Source organism: Grus americana, chromosome 32 (assembly GCF_028858705.1).
Source record: "Grus americana isolate bGruAme1 chromosome 32, bGruAme1.mat, whole genome shotgun sequence".
Lineage (NCBI taxonomy): Eukaryota > Metazoa > Chordata > Aves > Gruiformes > Gruidae > Grus > Grus americana.
This window is the reverse complement of record NC_072883.1, coordinates 1,713,145-1,725,929: the sequence shown is the minus strand read 5'-3', so window position 1 is coordinate 1,725,929 and position 12,785 is coordinate 1,713,145. Positions and strand designations below refer to the sequence as shown.

The 12,785-nt window shown below is 56.9% G+C and overlaps 1 protein-coding gene across 1 annotated transcript; it reads right to left on the bottom strand.

The window, feature by feature from the left end:
- Positions 1-5,936: 5,936 nt before the first annotated feature.
- Positions 5,937-12,505, bottom strand: LOC129198422 (butyrophilin subfamily 1 member A1-like). Its single transcript, XM_054807722.1, has 10 exons — positions 11,050-12,505; positions 10,655-10,739; positions 9,846-10,193; positions 8,823-9,107; positions 8,364-8,468; positions 8,126-8,146; positions 7,808-7,828; positions 7,406-7,429; positions 7,133-7,165; positions 5,937-6,644 (listed from the first exon to the last, which is right to left on the bottom strand). Exons 2-10 carry the CDS (start codon positions 10,731-10,733, stop codon positions 6,112-6,114), a joined length of 1,449 nt encoding a protein of 482 aa, XP_054663697.1. The 5' UTR covers positions 10,734-10,739; positions 11,050-12,505; the 3' UTR covers positions 5,937-6,111.
- Positions 12,506-12,785: the final 280 nt, after the last annotated feature.

The following is a 12,785-nucleotide window of genomic DNA, read 5'->3' as shown; positions in this document are numbered from 1 at the left end:
GGAGTGGCTGGGTGTGTTTTACATCTCCATTGAACAAGGCTGGTGAGAAAGTGAAGATCTTGACCCCACTGTCGGCATCGATGAAAGTCACCAGCCCCTGCGTGCAGTCCAGACAGACCCAGAATCTCCTGGGGACCCAGCCCAGGGACAGGGGAGGAGAGGTGAGAGACACAAAGTGCCCTTCCCAGTGCCCCAGTCCCCAGATCCCTCCTGCAGGGCTCAGGTCCGCATCCCCCTTCCTGTCCACAGAGTCCCTGGCCACCCCCACAGCCCACCAGGAATCACGTCCCACCTCCCCCTTCACCTCCACCCCCCAGCAGTGCCTCCCCTCCCTGAACCCCTCCTGGCCCAGCACACAGCACCGAGTGTCAAATCTCTCAGGGGTGTCGGGCAGGTCCTGCCGTGCTCTTCCCCTTCTCACACTTCTCCCATCCGCTGACAGGACAAGTTGGGAATGAGCCGAGTTTGGCTGATTTGGGATTTCAAACTGTAAACATCCAGCCCCTACTCCCAGGCCAAAGGTGCCAGCCCCAAAAGGGCTGCCTGGCCTGAGACCTCCCTCTGTCTTGGTTTAGCCCCAGCTGGCAGCTGAGCACCACGCGGCCGCTCACTCATCCCCTACTCCCCCAGTGGGATGGGGAGGAGAATGGGAAGACAAAGGCAAAGCCTTGCGGGTTGGGATAAGGACAGTTTACTGGGACAGCAAGGGGAGAGGGAAATAACAACAACAGTACTTAACAGAATGTACAGACCTGGTGACACAGTGCAGCTTCTCACCCAATGGCCATAGAACTTAGACCGCACCCTCAGACCCATCCCGCAGTCGGACTGTCCCGAAGCCACGCGCCCTGGAGACGTGCCACCCCCCTTTTATACGGAGCATGATGTGACATGGTAGGGAATACTCCCTGTGGCTAGTTTGGGTCACCTGTCCTGGCTGTGTCCCATCCCAGCTTCTGGTGAAAATTACCTCTATCCTAGCCAAACCCAGGACATTACCCACCCCTTACTCCATACCTTCTACGGCATGCCCAGACCCTACACGTCCCAATTAATCAGCACCCTTTCCCCTGTGTTTGAGATACATGTAGACACACACAGTTCTCATTCCCTTAGTCTATAGGTGTCCACTGAGTTAATTTTGTCTGTGACTTTGGGCTCCATCTGTCACAACGGTCTCTCAGGGCAGGAGCGATGACATGTGCTGTGGGAACGTTGCATGCTGCATCTGGAACTCGCGGCTATGTATCTGGCGTGGTCCACGCTCATGGTCTGTGGGTGTAAGATGTTGATTTTTCAAGGCCATCGGTGAGTGCCGATTGCTAAGGCTAGTTCTAGTTCCATCATTGCAGCATTCATCCTTCATTAATTTGGGTGATTCTTACTGTAATACCCTTGATAGAGCGTATAGTAATTGTGGCAATGATAACGTACAATGCCAGGTTTGTTTAGCAATTAACGACAGACAATTGAATTTATTGGCTATTTTCACCCCAAATCAGATCCCCCTGAGGTACACATCGGACTTCCCCATCCTTCCGCATCACCCACCAGGTGCACCCAGGTCCTTGAGCAAAAGCAATGCCACAGATGGGTTTGCTTTTGCCTGAAGCAGGGCTAACCCAGACTGTCTTCTCCAACATATTCTCCACACATACCATGGGGACTTTACCTCCTTCTACAGGGCGTGGAAGTTTTGATTGGGCAGGGCCAGCTCGATTGGTAGACCCCCTAGTGTTAACTAACCAGGTGGCCTTTGCTAAACGTGCATCCCAATGTTTGAAGGTCCCACCACCCATTGCTCTCAGGGTAGTCTTTAGCAGTCCACTGTACTGTTTGATTTTCCCAGAGGCTGCTGCACGGTAGGGGATGTGATACACCCACCCAGTGCCACGCGCTTTGGCCCAGGCGTCTGTGAGGTTGTTCTGGAAATGAATCCTGTTGTCTGACTCAATTCTCTCTGGGGTGCCATGTCCCCACAGGACTTGCTTTTCAAGGCCCAGGACAGTGTTCCGGGCGGTGGCATGGGACATGGGATATGTTTCCAGCCATCCGGTGGTTGCTTCCACCATTGTAAGTACATGGCGCTTGCCTTGGTGGGCTTGTGGGAATGTGATGTCATCAATCTGCCAGGCCTCCCCATATTTCAGCCATCGTCCTCCATAGCAGACAGGCTTTAGCCACTTGGCTTGCCTGATTGCAGCGCATGTTTCTCATTCATGGATAACACATGAGATAGCGTCCACGGTCAAGTCCACCCCTCGCTCATGAGCCCATCTATATGTTGCATCTCTTCCTTGATGGCCTGAGCTGTCCTGAGCCCAAGAAGCTGTAAACAATTCACCCTTATGTTGCCAGTCCAGATTTACCTGAGCCACTTCAATCGTAGCAGCCTGATCCACCTGCTGGTTGTTCTGATGTTCCTCAGTGGCCCGACTCTTGGGTATGTGGGCATCTACCTGACAGACTTTCACAACCAGCTTCTCTAGCCGGGCAGCAATATCTTGCCATAATTCGGCAGCCCAGATGGGTTTGCCTCTGCGCTGCCAGTTGCTCTGCTTCCATTGCTGTAACCACCCCCACAGGGCATTTGTCACCATCCACGAGTCAGTGGAGAGGTAGAGCATCGGCCACTTTCTCTTTCAGCAATGTTTAGAGCCAGCTGGATGGCTTTCACCTCTGCAGACTGGCACCTTCTCCTTCTGCAGCTTCTGTGACTCACCGTGTAGGAGTCCATACAGCAGCCTTCCTCCTCCGATGCTTTCCCACGATGCGACAGGACCCGTCAGTGAACAGGGCGTAGGGCTTCTCATTTTCTGGCGGTTTATTGTATGGTGGGGCTTCTTCAGCGCGTGTCACCTCCTCCTCTGGCGACATTCTGAAATCTTTGCCTTCTGGCCAGTCCACGATCACTTCCATAATTCCTGGATGACTGGGGTTTCCTATTCGATCCCGCCGTGGGATCAGTGCAACCCGCTTACTCCACGTAGCACCCATTGCATGGTGTGTAGAGGGGGCCCTCTCTTTGAACATCCAGCCCAGCACCGGCAGTCGGGGTGCCAGGAGGAGTTGTGCTTCAGGACCAACCACTTCTGAAGCAGCTGGAACCCCTTCATATGCTGCCAGTTTCTCTTTTTCAGTCGGAGCGTAGCAGGCCTCATATCCTCGGTACCCCCGACTCCAAAACCCCAGGGGTCGACCTTGAGTCTCCCCTGGTGCTTTCTGCCAGAGACTCCAGGCAGGGCTGTTCTCCCTGGCTGTGGTGTAGAGCACATTCTTTACATCTGGTCCTGCTCGGACTGGCCCAAGGGCCACCGCATGAACTATTTCCTATTAGATTTGCTCAAAAGCTTGTCGTTGCTCAGGGCCCCATTTGAAATCGTTCTTCTTCCAGGTTACGTGGTAGAGAGGGCTTACAATCAGACTGTCATTTGGAACACGCGTTCTCCAGAAACCCACAACACCTAAGAAAGCCTGCTTTGGCTTTTTTTGATGGTCGGTGGAGACATGGCTGCTGTTTTGTTACTCACATCCATTGGGATCCGATGACGCCCATCTTGCCATGTTATTCCTACACACTGGATCTCCTGTGCAGGTCCCATGACCTTACTTTGTTTTATGGTGAAACCAGCTTTCAGCAGGATTTGGATTATTTTCTTCCCTTTCTCAGAAGCTTCCTCTGCTGAGTTGCCCCATGCGATGATGTCATCAATGTAGTGCAGGTGCTCTGGAGCGTCACCCTGTTCCGATGCAGCCTGGATCAGGCCATGGCAAATGGTGGGGCTGTGTTTCCACCCCTGGGGCAGTTGGGTCCAGGTGGACTGGACACCCCTCCAAGGGAAAGCCAACTGTGGCCTGCACTCTGCCGCCAAAGGGACTCAGAAAAACGCATTAGCAATATCAATTGTGGCGTACCGCTGGGCTGCCTTTGACTCCAGTTCCTATTGAAGTTCCACCATGTCTGGCACAGCAGCACTCATCAGCGGCATGAATTCATTCAGGCCACGATAGTCTACTGTCAGCCTGCACTCTCCATTGGACTTCTGCACTGGCCATATGGGACTGTTAAAGGGTGAGCAGGTTCTGCTGATCACTCCCTGACCCTCCAGTTGACGAATCGGCTTATGGATGGGAACCAGGGAGTCTCGGTTGGTGCGGTGTTGCCGCTGGCGCACTGTTGTGGGAGCGATTGGCACCTGTTGCTCTTCAACCCTGAGCAACCCCACAAGAGAAGGGTCCTCAGAGACCGGGCAGACTAGACAATGGTTCAATTTCCTCCGCTCCCAAGGCAGCTATTCCAAAAGCCCACCGGTAGCCTTTTGGGTCTTTGAAATACCCTCTCCGGAGGTAGTCTATGCCCAGGATGCACGGAGCCTCTGGGCCAGTCACAATGGGGGGCTTTTGCCACTCATTCCCAGTTAGACTCACTTCAGCCTCCAGCAGAGTCAACTGTTGGGATCCCCCTGTCACTCCAGAAGTAGGGATGGGTTCCACCCCTTCGTAGCTGCATGACATTAAAGTACACTGTGCACTGGTGTCCACTGGGGCCTTGTACTCCTGTGGGTCTGACGTGCCAGACCATCGGATCCACACAGCCCCATAAACCCCGTTGTCCCTCTCCTGCACCTGGCTGGAGGCAGGGCCCCCTCTAATCCTGCTCATCATATTCGCTACTCACTTCTTGCAAAAATGACTTAGAGGTCCTTTCAAGAGGATCATGCGTACAAGCAGGCCTTCCTCTCGGTCTGGGGAACTGCCTGCTGGAAACTGGAGCAGCATTTTTCCTGGAAGAATCTCCTGTGGTGACTGTTTTGCCTTGCAGCTCATGTAGTCGTGCCTGTAGGATTGAGGTAGGTTTTCCATCCCGCTTCCTCATGTCCTCTCTCTGGTCACACAGGTAAAACCACAGGGTGCCTCGGCACCCCAAAAGGGGAGTGCCTGGCCTGAAACCTCCCTCAGCAGCCCTTGCACAGCCACACTCACACTGGGGCTGCGGGCTCGCCTAGCCACCTAAACAGTCCTAACAACACCTTACATCTGTCTCGCTGTCTACCACAGTCCAGCTTCAAAAGTGGGCAGGGGGAGCAGAAGGATGGCCCATAAACCCCCCAGATCAGCGCAGCGGGGGGATCTCGTCCCCAGCCCCGGCCATCCTCCGCCTGTTACCTACAGGGATGTGGCACCACCGGGAGTGGCTCCAACCATCAGTACTGGCTCCGAGCAGCCGGGCTGCCCAGGCTCCGCTTTGTTCTCAGTTCCCACAGCCCCAGCCCCTTCTTGTGCATCCCTCAACCCTTCCCATGCCCTGACCAGCTTGGCCACCCTCCCACCCAGCTCCCAGCACCCTCCCATCTCATCCTATCCCACCCCACCCCACGCCGTCCCACAGTCCTTGGCTTTGCTGCAGCACCAAACCCCAGAGCAGCAGCAGCAGCCACAATCAATTTTGCTAAATATCACTTTAAAAGAGCCCCAGGTTGGGAAAGTCTTTCTCCACTCAGAAGGTTCCTCTGCTGCTGCACCTAAAGCCACTCAGTTACCAAGATGCTTTCACACACTCAGCCCCATCCCCAAAAGAAGCAACGAGCCGCAGCCGCCTGTCCCGAGTGCCCAGCGAGGAAGGGGATTAGGGAAAGACAAATCACTCTTGCTCCCAACAGGATTGTGTGGTGTAGAAGGATGGTGAGAGAGCAGGGGCATCCTGGGGACAGGGGGTGCTGGCAAAGTTTGGGGCTCCCCAGAAGGAAGAGAAGGGGGTGCCTGAGTTGTGAGTGCCCCCCACCTCCGCCCCCCACTCCCCGTGCTCATCCTGCAGGGAGCTGCCCCCAGGCTCCTGCTCCAACCACTGCTCCAACTGCAGTGGCTGCAAATGCCCTTCGCGGGCAGGCAGGAATCAGGACCAAAAGCCCCCAGGAACCAGCACGGCCACACTCCATGGTCACCCATAAAGCTTTCTTGAAGGCCATGGTGCTGTGCCTGGGCAGGGTGGGCTTGGGCAGGGCAGAGAGGGACAAGTGCTCCTGCAGGATGGAGGAGAGGAGAGCGGGCAGTGTCTGCAGAAGGGCAGGGGCTGTCCGGGGCTGTGGTGGGGATGGAAGGGGGGCAGAGGGTCTAGGAGGTGCAGTCCCTCAGGCACAGCTGGGTTTCCTCTGTCCCAAGCAAAAACCAGGGTCGGATGATCTCTGCATTGAAGGAGGCTGGTGGGAAAGTGAAGATCTCGACCCCGCTGTCGGCATCAATGAAAGTCACCAGCCCCTGCGTGCAGTCCAGACAGACCCAGAATCTCCTGGGGACCCAAAAGAGGGAGGTGGGAGAAGAGGTGAGAGACACAAAACGCCCTTTCCAGTTCTGCACCCCCCAGATCCCTCCTGCAGGGCTCAGGTCCGTATCCCCCTTCCTGTCCACAGAGTCCCTGGCCACCCCCACAGCCCACCAGGAATAACCTCCCACCTCCCCCTTCACCTCCACCCCCCAGCAGTGCCTCCCCTCCCTGAACCCCTCCTGGCCCAGCACACAGCACCGAGTGTCAAATCTCTCAGGGGTGTCGGGCAGGTCCTGCCGTGCTCTTCCCCTTCTCACACTTCTCCCATCCGCTGACAGGACAAGTTTAGGATGAGCCGAGTTTGGATCGAGGGTCACCACGTCTGCAGGGGACAGGAGGAGCCAGAGCATCAGGGGCAGAGCTGCGTCGTGGGCAGGGTTTGAGCACCCTGGGGCCAGGCTCTGCCCCGCGGGGCAGCACACGGGGCATCTCCTTCCTCCTAGAGATGCCCATGACGGGGCCGGCCCCAGCACGGCCACGGCCCAGCTGGGTCCCCTGGGAACAGGCAACGGTGGGGCTGCAGCCCCAGCAGGGAGGAGCAGCCTGGGGAGGCAGTGGCTGGGTCTGGGCAGTGCACGGGCTCTCAGGGGGGTGGCAGAGGGCTCCTCTTGGCCCCAGGGATGCCACTCACAATGCCTTGGAAAGGCAAGAAAACAGGCTGGAGAACAGGCTAGTGCCCTGCTCTGGGGTGTCTGAGTCACCAAACACACCCAGGCACGGCCAGTCCCGGGCACTGCCCAGCCCAGATGCCCCTTGCACACAAGCACAGGGAGGAGAACCACCCAGAATGACAATAAAATATGGGATTACCTGGATGATGGGGAAGCAGAAACTTTCTCCAGGCTACAAGGAGAGACAAGAGCTGGTCACATCCCCCAGCCGGTCCCCAGCAACTCTGGGCAGAGGAGAGGGTCCAGGCGTGGGCTGGTGTCCCCGAGCTGCCCACCCTGCCAGGCACATCGCCTTGGGCTTTCCCAGAGCCAGGGGCTGCAGGGATGGAGAGGACAGGCAAGGAGGGAAAGGGCCGAGCACAGAAAGCCCAGGGTAGGATCCTATGCCGTGACAGAGCTCACAGAGACTCACCCATCAGTTCTGCTGTTTGTTCCTCTGGAAAGGAAAAAGAAAAGCATTACAAGATCAGAGGGGACAGCTTCTCATCCCATGGCTGCTCCCACAGGAGCAGACAGAGTTCGGGCTGACCCCCAACTCCTTCTCTTTGGGGAATGTGAAAAACTCCGAAAACCTGGGAATGGCTCCTTGCCAGCCTGGTCACGTCCCATGGCTGGTGCTCAGGGCTCTAGGCAGGGGAGAGGGGACAACCCATTTCTGGTCTGCCCAAGCTGCCCACCCTCCCAGGCACATCGCCTTGGGCTTTCCCAGGGCCCAGGGATGCAGGGATGGAGAGGATGGGCAAAGAAGGAAAGGTCTGAGTACAGAGTGCCAGGGACAGCACCCCACTCGGTGATGGAGATCATGGACACTCACCCAGTAATGCATCTGTTTTTGCTGGAAGGCAAAACCAAAAACAATAAGTTATCAGAGGGGACGGCTTCTCATCCCATGGCTGCTCGTACAGGAGCAGAGAGAGTTTGGGCTGACCCTCAACTCCCCCACCTTCTCTTTGGGGAGTGCAAAAAAACCCCAGACCCCAGGGAATGGATCCCTGCCAACCCATCCCCTGTCAGCCCACCCAGGCACTCTGGAGTTCAGCCGTAACTTCAGGAGCCATCCAAACCCAAGTCCCTCCCAGGGGGGCTCCTTTGCCAGGAGGTTTGCTTGGTGGAAGGGGCCAGAAGGACTCACCCAGCTCTCTGGACTGCAGCACTGAAAAGCAAAGGCAGAGGAAGAGGGGGTCAGGACAGCAGCTGGCTTCATCCCTGGGAACATCTCAAGAGGGTCTCTTGCACCTTCCCTCCAGCCAGAGATGGTCTGGCCATGCTCCCTGTCCTCCCACACACACCCTGCCGTGTCCTTGTACCCTTCCTTCCTTTGCCCAAAGAGCTTTTTGGTGAAGGCAAAACATTCTTCTGACACCACTTACCTTTCCTTCTCCACAGATAAGCACCGAGGCCAAGGAACGCAACTGAAAGCACGAGGAGCACCCCCACACCAACCATCCAGGGACGGGCATTGTGGAAAAAGGGAGCTGAGAAACAAAACCATCAGCAGGAAAAGGGATGGTTTTAGAGTCCCGTGTTTGAGCAGCAGAAGAAGAAAAAGACAAACGCCCCAAAGCTCGAGCTCACAAGCCCCTTGTCCTGGGAGCCCTGGCTTCAAGGGGACATAGTCCTCTCTCTCCCCTGCACATACCAATGCTCACCTGAAGTGCACGAGGCTCCGGTTCTCTCGTGCACTAGAACTGATGTGAAGGTGCACACCCCTCCCGTGCCGCCACACCCCACACCTTGCACCGGGAACCCCAGATCAAAGCTGCTCAAAGCAATGCAGCAAACCCCAGCCCTGCTGCCGGCACCGCAGGGTCTGGCTGCCATCGTTGCACCTGAGATGTGCAGGGACGTCTCCTGCTCCTGGTTGAGGCGGCTGTTTCTGACCACGCAGGACCATTTCCCACGTCTGTTCCCATTGGACACAATGATGACGCCTTCGATGCCAAACAGGCCCCTCGCATCTGAGGAATGTCTCTGGGAGACTGAGGGGAGATGCTCTCCATCGGGATCTTTCCACAGCACCTCCGGTAGTGGGTACCAGCCGGCCGATCGACACACCACCCGGATGCCTCCGTCCTCGTAAGCCTCCAGGGAGAGCTGAGGGACAGAACCTGTGGCTGGGGAAGAGCCCGTGGTTGGGGTCAGTGTGGGATGGACTCAACTCAAAGGTGACGACCGAATCCGATAGCAGACACATCACAGGTCCCACCAGGGCTACAGGGCCGGCCACCAAAACCACCCCAACTTGTGCAGGAACTGCAGAGCATTGATGCCAAACAACCCCAGATCTCTCACAAAACAGCCCGGCAGAGCAAGACCCAGCTGCCGAGCTTCAGCACCTCAAGGCAGCATCAGCACTGACCCGTCTTTGTTCAAGAAGCCCCAACACTTCCAATGTGCCAGGTCTCCTACGGCACAAAGGGCAAAGCCAAAGCAAAGATCCAGCTGCTCAGAGCCAGGGAGAGATCTCTTCCCAACTCCACACCTAACAGCATCAGGTCCCAGCCTTGGCTTGGCTGGCAGCCCGCCCCAGCTCTGAGCCCAAGGAGCTGCTCAGCACCTCGTCCCCAGGCCCTTCACAACATCACCAGGACACCCTTCACAGACAACACGGACACCCAGCAAAGCCACCACATCCATGTGGCTCTGCCCCAAAACCACCTCCAGCACCACCTGCGTGCTCCCTCCTGGGCAGGCACTGCAGGCAACAGCCCCCTCGCACCCCACCTCTTTCAACGGCTCCTGTCCTTCGGCACCTCATCCACACACCTGAGGATGGGACAGAGCTCTGGGAAGGACACACAAACCCAGGGACACCCGCACCAGCCCCTGCAAACACCACACCCACCACAAACCTGCCACCTCCAGATCCACCGTAGCTTCTCCATAAGAGGCACCATCTGTCACAGTGCAGATGTACTGACCATCGTCAGAGGGTCTCAACTCAGAGATTCGCAAGTCCAGGCGTCCATGGGAGAGACCATCTCTGACCAACTCTGTCCTCCCAACATATTCCTCCAGCTGATCACTGTACAGGTCCTCTCCGTTTCGGTAATGGTGCACCGTTTCAGAGACCTGGTTCCGGATCCACCTGATGTCCAAGCTCCGAGCCTCCGCACGGGGGGACAAGTGACATGGCAGCACGACATACCACCCCACGGCAACACGGAGAGGGCGGTCTGGTCCCACCACGCTGAAATCAGCTTGGTGACACAGAAGGACACAGAGACATGGAGATTGCGCCTACGTTAATTTAGGGGCATTGCATGGCAAGGGGCGAGCTTGGTGTGACCTTGGTGCACGCTCCATCCCACAGGCATTACTTTGCCCTCCCCATGGTCCAAAGACCCTGGAGAAACTGGAGAGGGAGTGGGAGGACTGGAAGGAGAAGGAGGTTTCCTGGGAGTGGGAACCTGCTCCAGAAAACGACCTCCACCCCAGCCAGCCCTGCTGCAAGCCAGAAACATTTGAGGGGAGCGCTGCAGAACGGGACCGAAGGTGCCCCCAGGGCAAGGGACGTATTGCAGAAAGAGCCCAAGGGAAAGCCAAACCCATGTGGGGCCCAGCTCTGGGCTGGGCTCCCCCCGCCCCATGGCACCTCCCCTGCCCCACAGCTGCCACCTGAAGCGGGCAAAACCCCCCACCAGCCCTGCAGGATCCCTACCTGATCCCAGCCGCAGGACGTGGAGAGTCACCAAATAACTCAGGAGGGCCCCGGGGCTCGCGGGGAGCCACATCTGCATCTGGAGCTGGAGAAGAGGGAGGGGAAGGGAGGCAGAGGGAGGGGGATGGGGGGTTACAGCCATCAGAGAGGGGATGGGGAAGAAGGGCTGCACCTGCCCCCAAAGAGGCTCCGGAAATCCCACCAAACCACCTGCACCAGCACCCAACGGTGGCACAAACCGTTGCTCCAGGGCAGGAAGGGACCAGACACGGCTCCCCCGGTGCAGCCCCCTGCTCTGCCCCACTCCCCCTCACCAGCATTTATTCCAAATCCCTGACAAGACTCTAAAGGAAAGGAAATATTCTAAATCCCCTGCGGAAAGAAAAGTCACTCACCAGATGGGCACGAGCTGTGGGAGGCACCAGGCTGCTCGGTTTCAGGTGCAGAATTACTGCCTGTGGGGTGATGTTCAGGGTTTGCGTGGCAAGGGTTTGGTAGCAGGGGGCTAGAGGGGTGGCTTCTGTGAGAAGCTGCTAGAAACTTCCCCTGTGTCTGACAGAGCCAAGACCAGCCAGCTCCAAGAGAGACCCAGTGCTGGCCAAGGCCAAGCCCATCAGCGACAGTGGTAGCACCTCTGGGACAAAAGAGATAAGAAGGAGAAAAAAAAAGATCAACAGCTTTTGCAGCCAGATTAAGATGTGAGAAAGTCTGCAGACACCCAGGTTAGTGCAGAAGGAGGGGGAGGAGGCGATGCAGGCGCAGGAGCAGAGATCCCCCTGCAGCCCGTGGTGAAGACCATGGTGAAGCAGGCTGTCCCCCTGCAGACCCTGGAGGAAGGATGATGTTGGAGCAGAGATTCCCCTTGCAGCCCGTGGAGGACCCCACTCTGGATCAGGTGGAGGCACCTGGAGGAGGCTGTGACCCCGTGGGAAGCCCACGCTGGAGCAAGCTCCTGGCAGGACCTGTGGCCCCATGGAGAGAGGAGCCCACACCAGAGCAGGTTTGCTGGCAGGACTTGTGACCCCGTGGGGGATCCACGCTGGAGCAGTTGGTGAAGAACTGCAGCCCGTGGGAAGGACTCACGTTGGAGAAGTTGGTGGAGGACTGTCTCCTGTGGGAGGGGACCCCACGCTGGAGCAGGGAGGAGTGTGAGGAGTCCTGCCCTGAGGAGGAAGGAGCAGCAGAGACAAGGGGTGATGAACTGACCACAGCCCCCATTCCCCGTCCCCCTGTGGTGCTGGGGGGGAGTAGGTAGAATTGGGGAGTGAAGTTGAGCCTGGGAAGAAGGGAGGGGTGGGGGGAGGTGTTTTAAGATTTGGGTTTATTTCTCATTGTTCTATTCTCTTTTGCTTGGTAATAAATTAGATGAATTTTCTCCTCTAAAAGTTCAGTCTGTTTTGCCTGTGATGATAACTGGTGAGTGATCCCTCCCTGTCCTTATCTCGACCCACCAGCCTTTCGTTACACTTTTCTGCCCTGTCTAGTACAGGAGGGGGAGTGATGGAGCAGCTCTGGGGGGCACCTGGCCTCCAGCCGAGGTCAACCCACCCCAGGTGACTTGAGGGTCCATCCCCCACACAAGGACCTGAGGTTCTGCATCTACGACACCAAGTCTGGAGACTAAAAATAAACCTCCAAGCACAAAATAGCTTGTTTTGGGAAACCAACAGCCTCACTGTTCCCACCTGGATGGGAGCTGCTGAAGGTGGCTTTTCCCAGAGCTGCACCTCTCCCGGCAGCCTGTGCTGGGGAACAGCACTCGGCCAGGTTTGGCACCCAGAAATACATGTTTCCTTTCCCAAAAAGGGCTGATTGTCTTGTACACGACCATTGTCGCTGAAGCAATGAGGAAACCCCCAACCAGACCCCAGGGAATTGTCCACCCGAGCCAGTTGCACTGGGTCCATCTCTTGGGGTTCTTTGGTGTTTCAGGACATTGGTGTGTTCTGGAGTGAAAGGCAGGAGCCCCTCAGTCGTAGGAAAGAGAAAAGGAGAAGAAGAAAGGCAAAAGAAGGCTGTTTGTTGGGGGTGATGGTGCAAAGCTTAGAGCTTCGTTGTGATGTTGGGCCATCCAGGAGGAGCCCAGCAGCGTCCCTGCAGCCCGACAACAGCCAGGAGCTCGTGGGGAGTG

Coding starts and splice junctions, on each gene's coding strand:
- LOC129198422 (XM_054807722.1), bottom strand. CDS start 10,733: ATGCAGATGTGGCTCCCCGCGAGCCCCGGGGCCCTCCTGAGTTATTTG. Junction 9,108..9,845: donor GGTGGATCTGGAGGTGGCAG/GTTTGTGGTGGG, acceptor GCTCTTCCCCAG/CCACAGGTTCTGTCCCTCAG. Junction 6,645..7,132: donor TCTGCTTCCCCATCATCCAG/GTAATCCCATAT, acceptor TGTCCCCTGCAG/ACGTGGTGACCCTCGATCCA.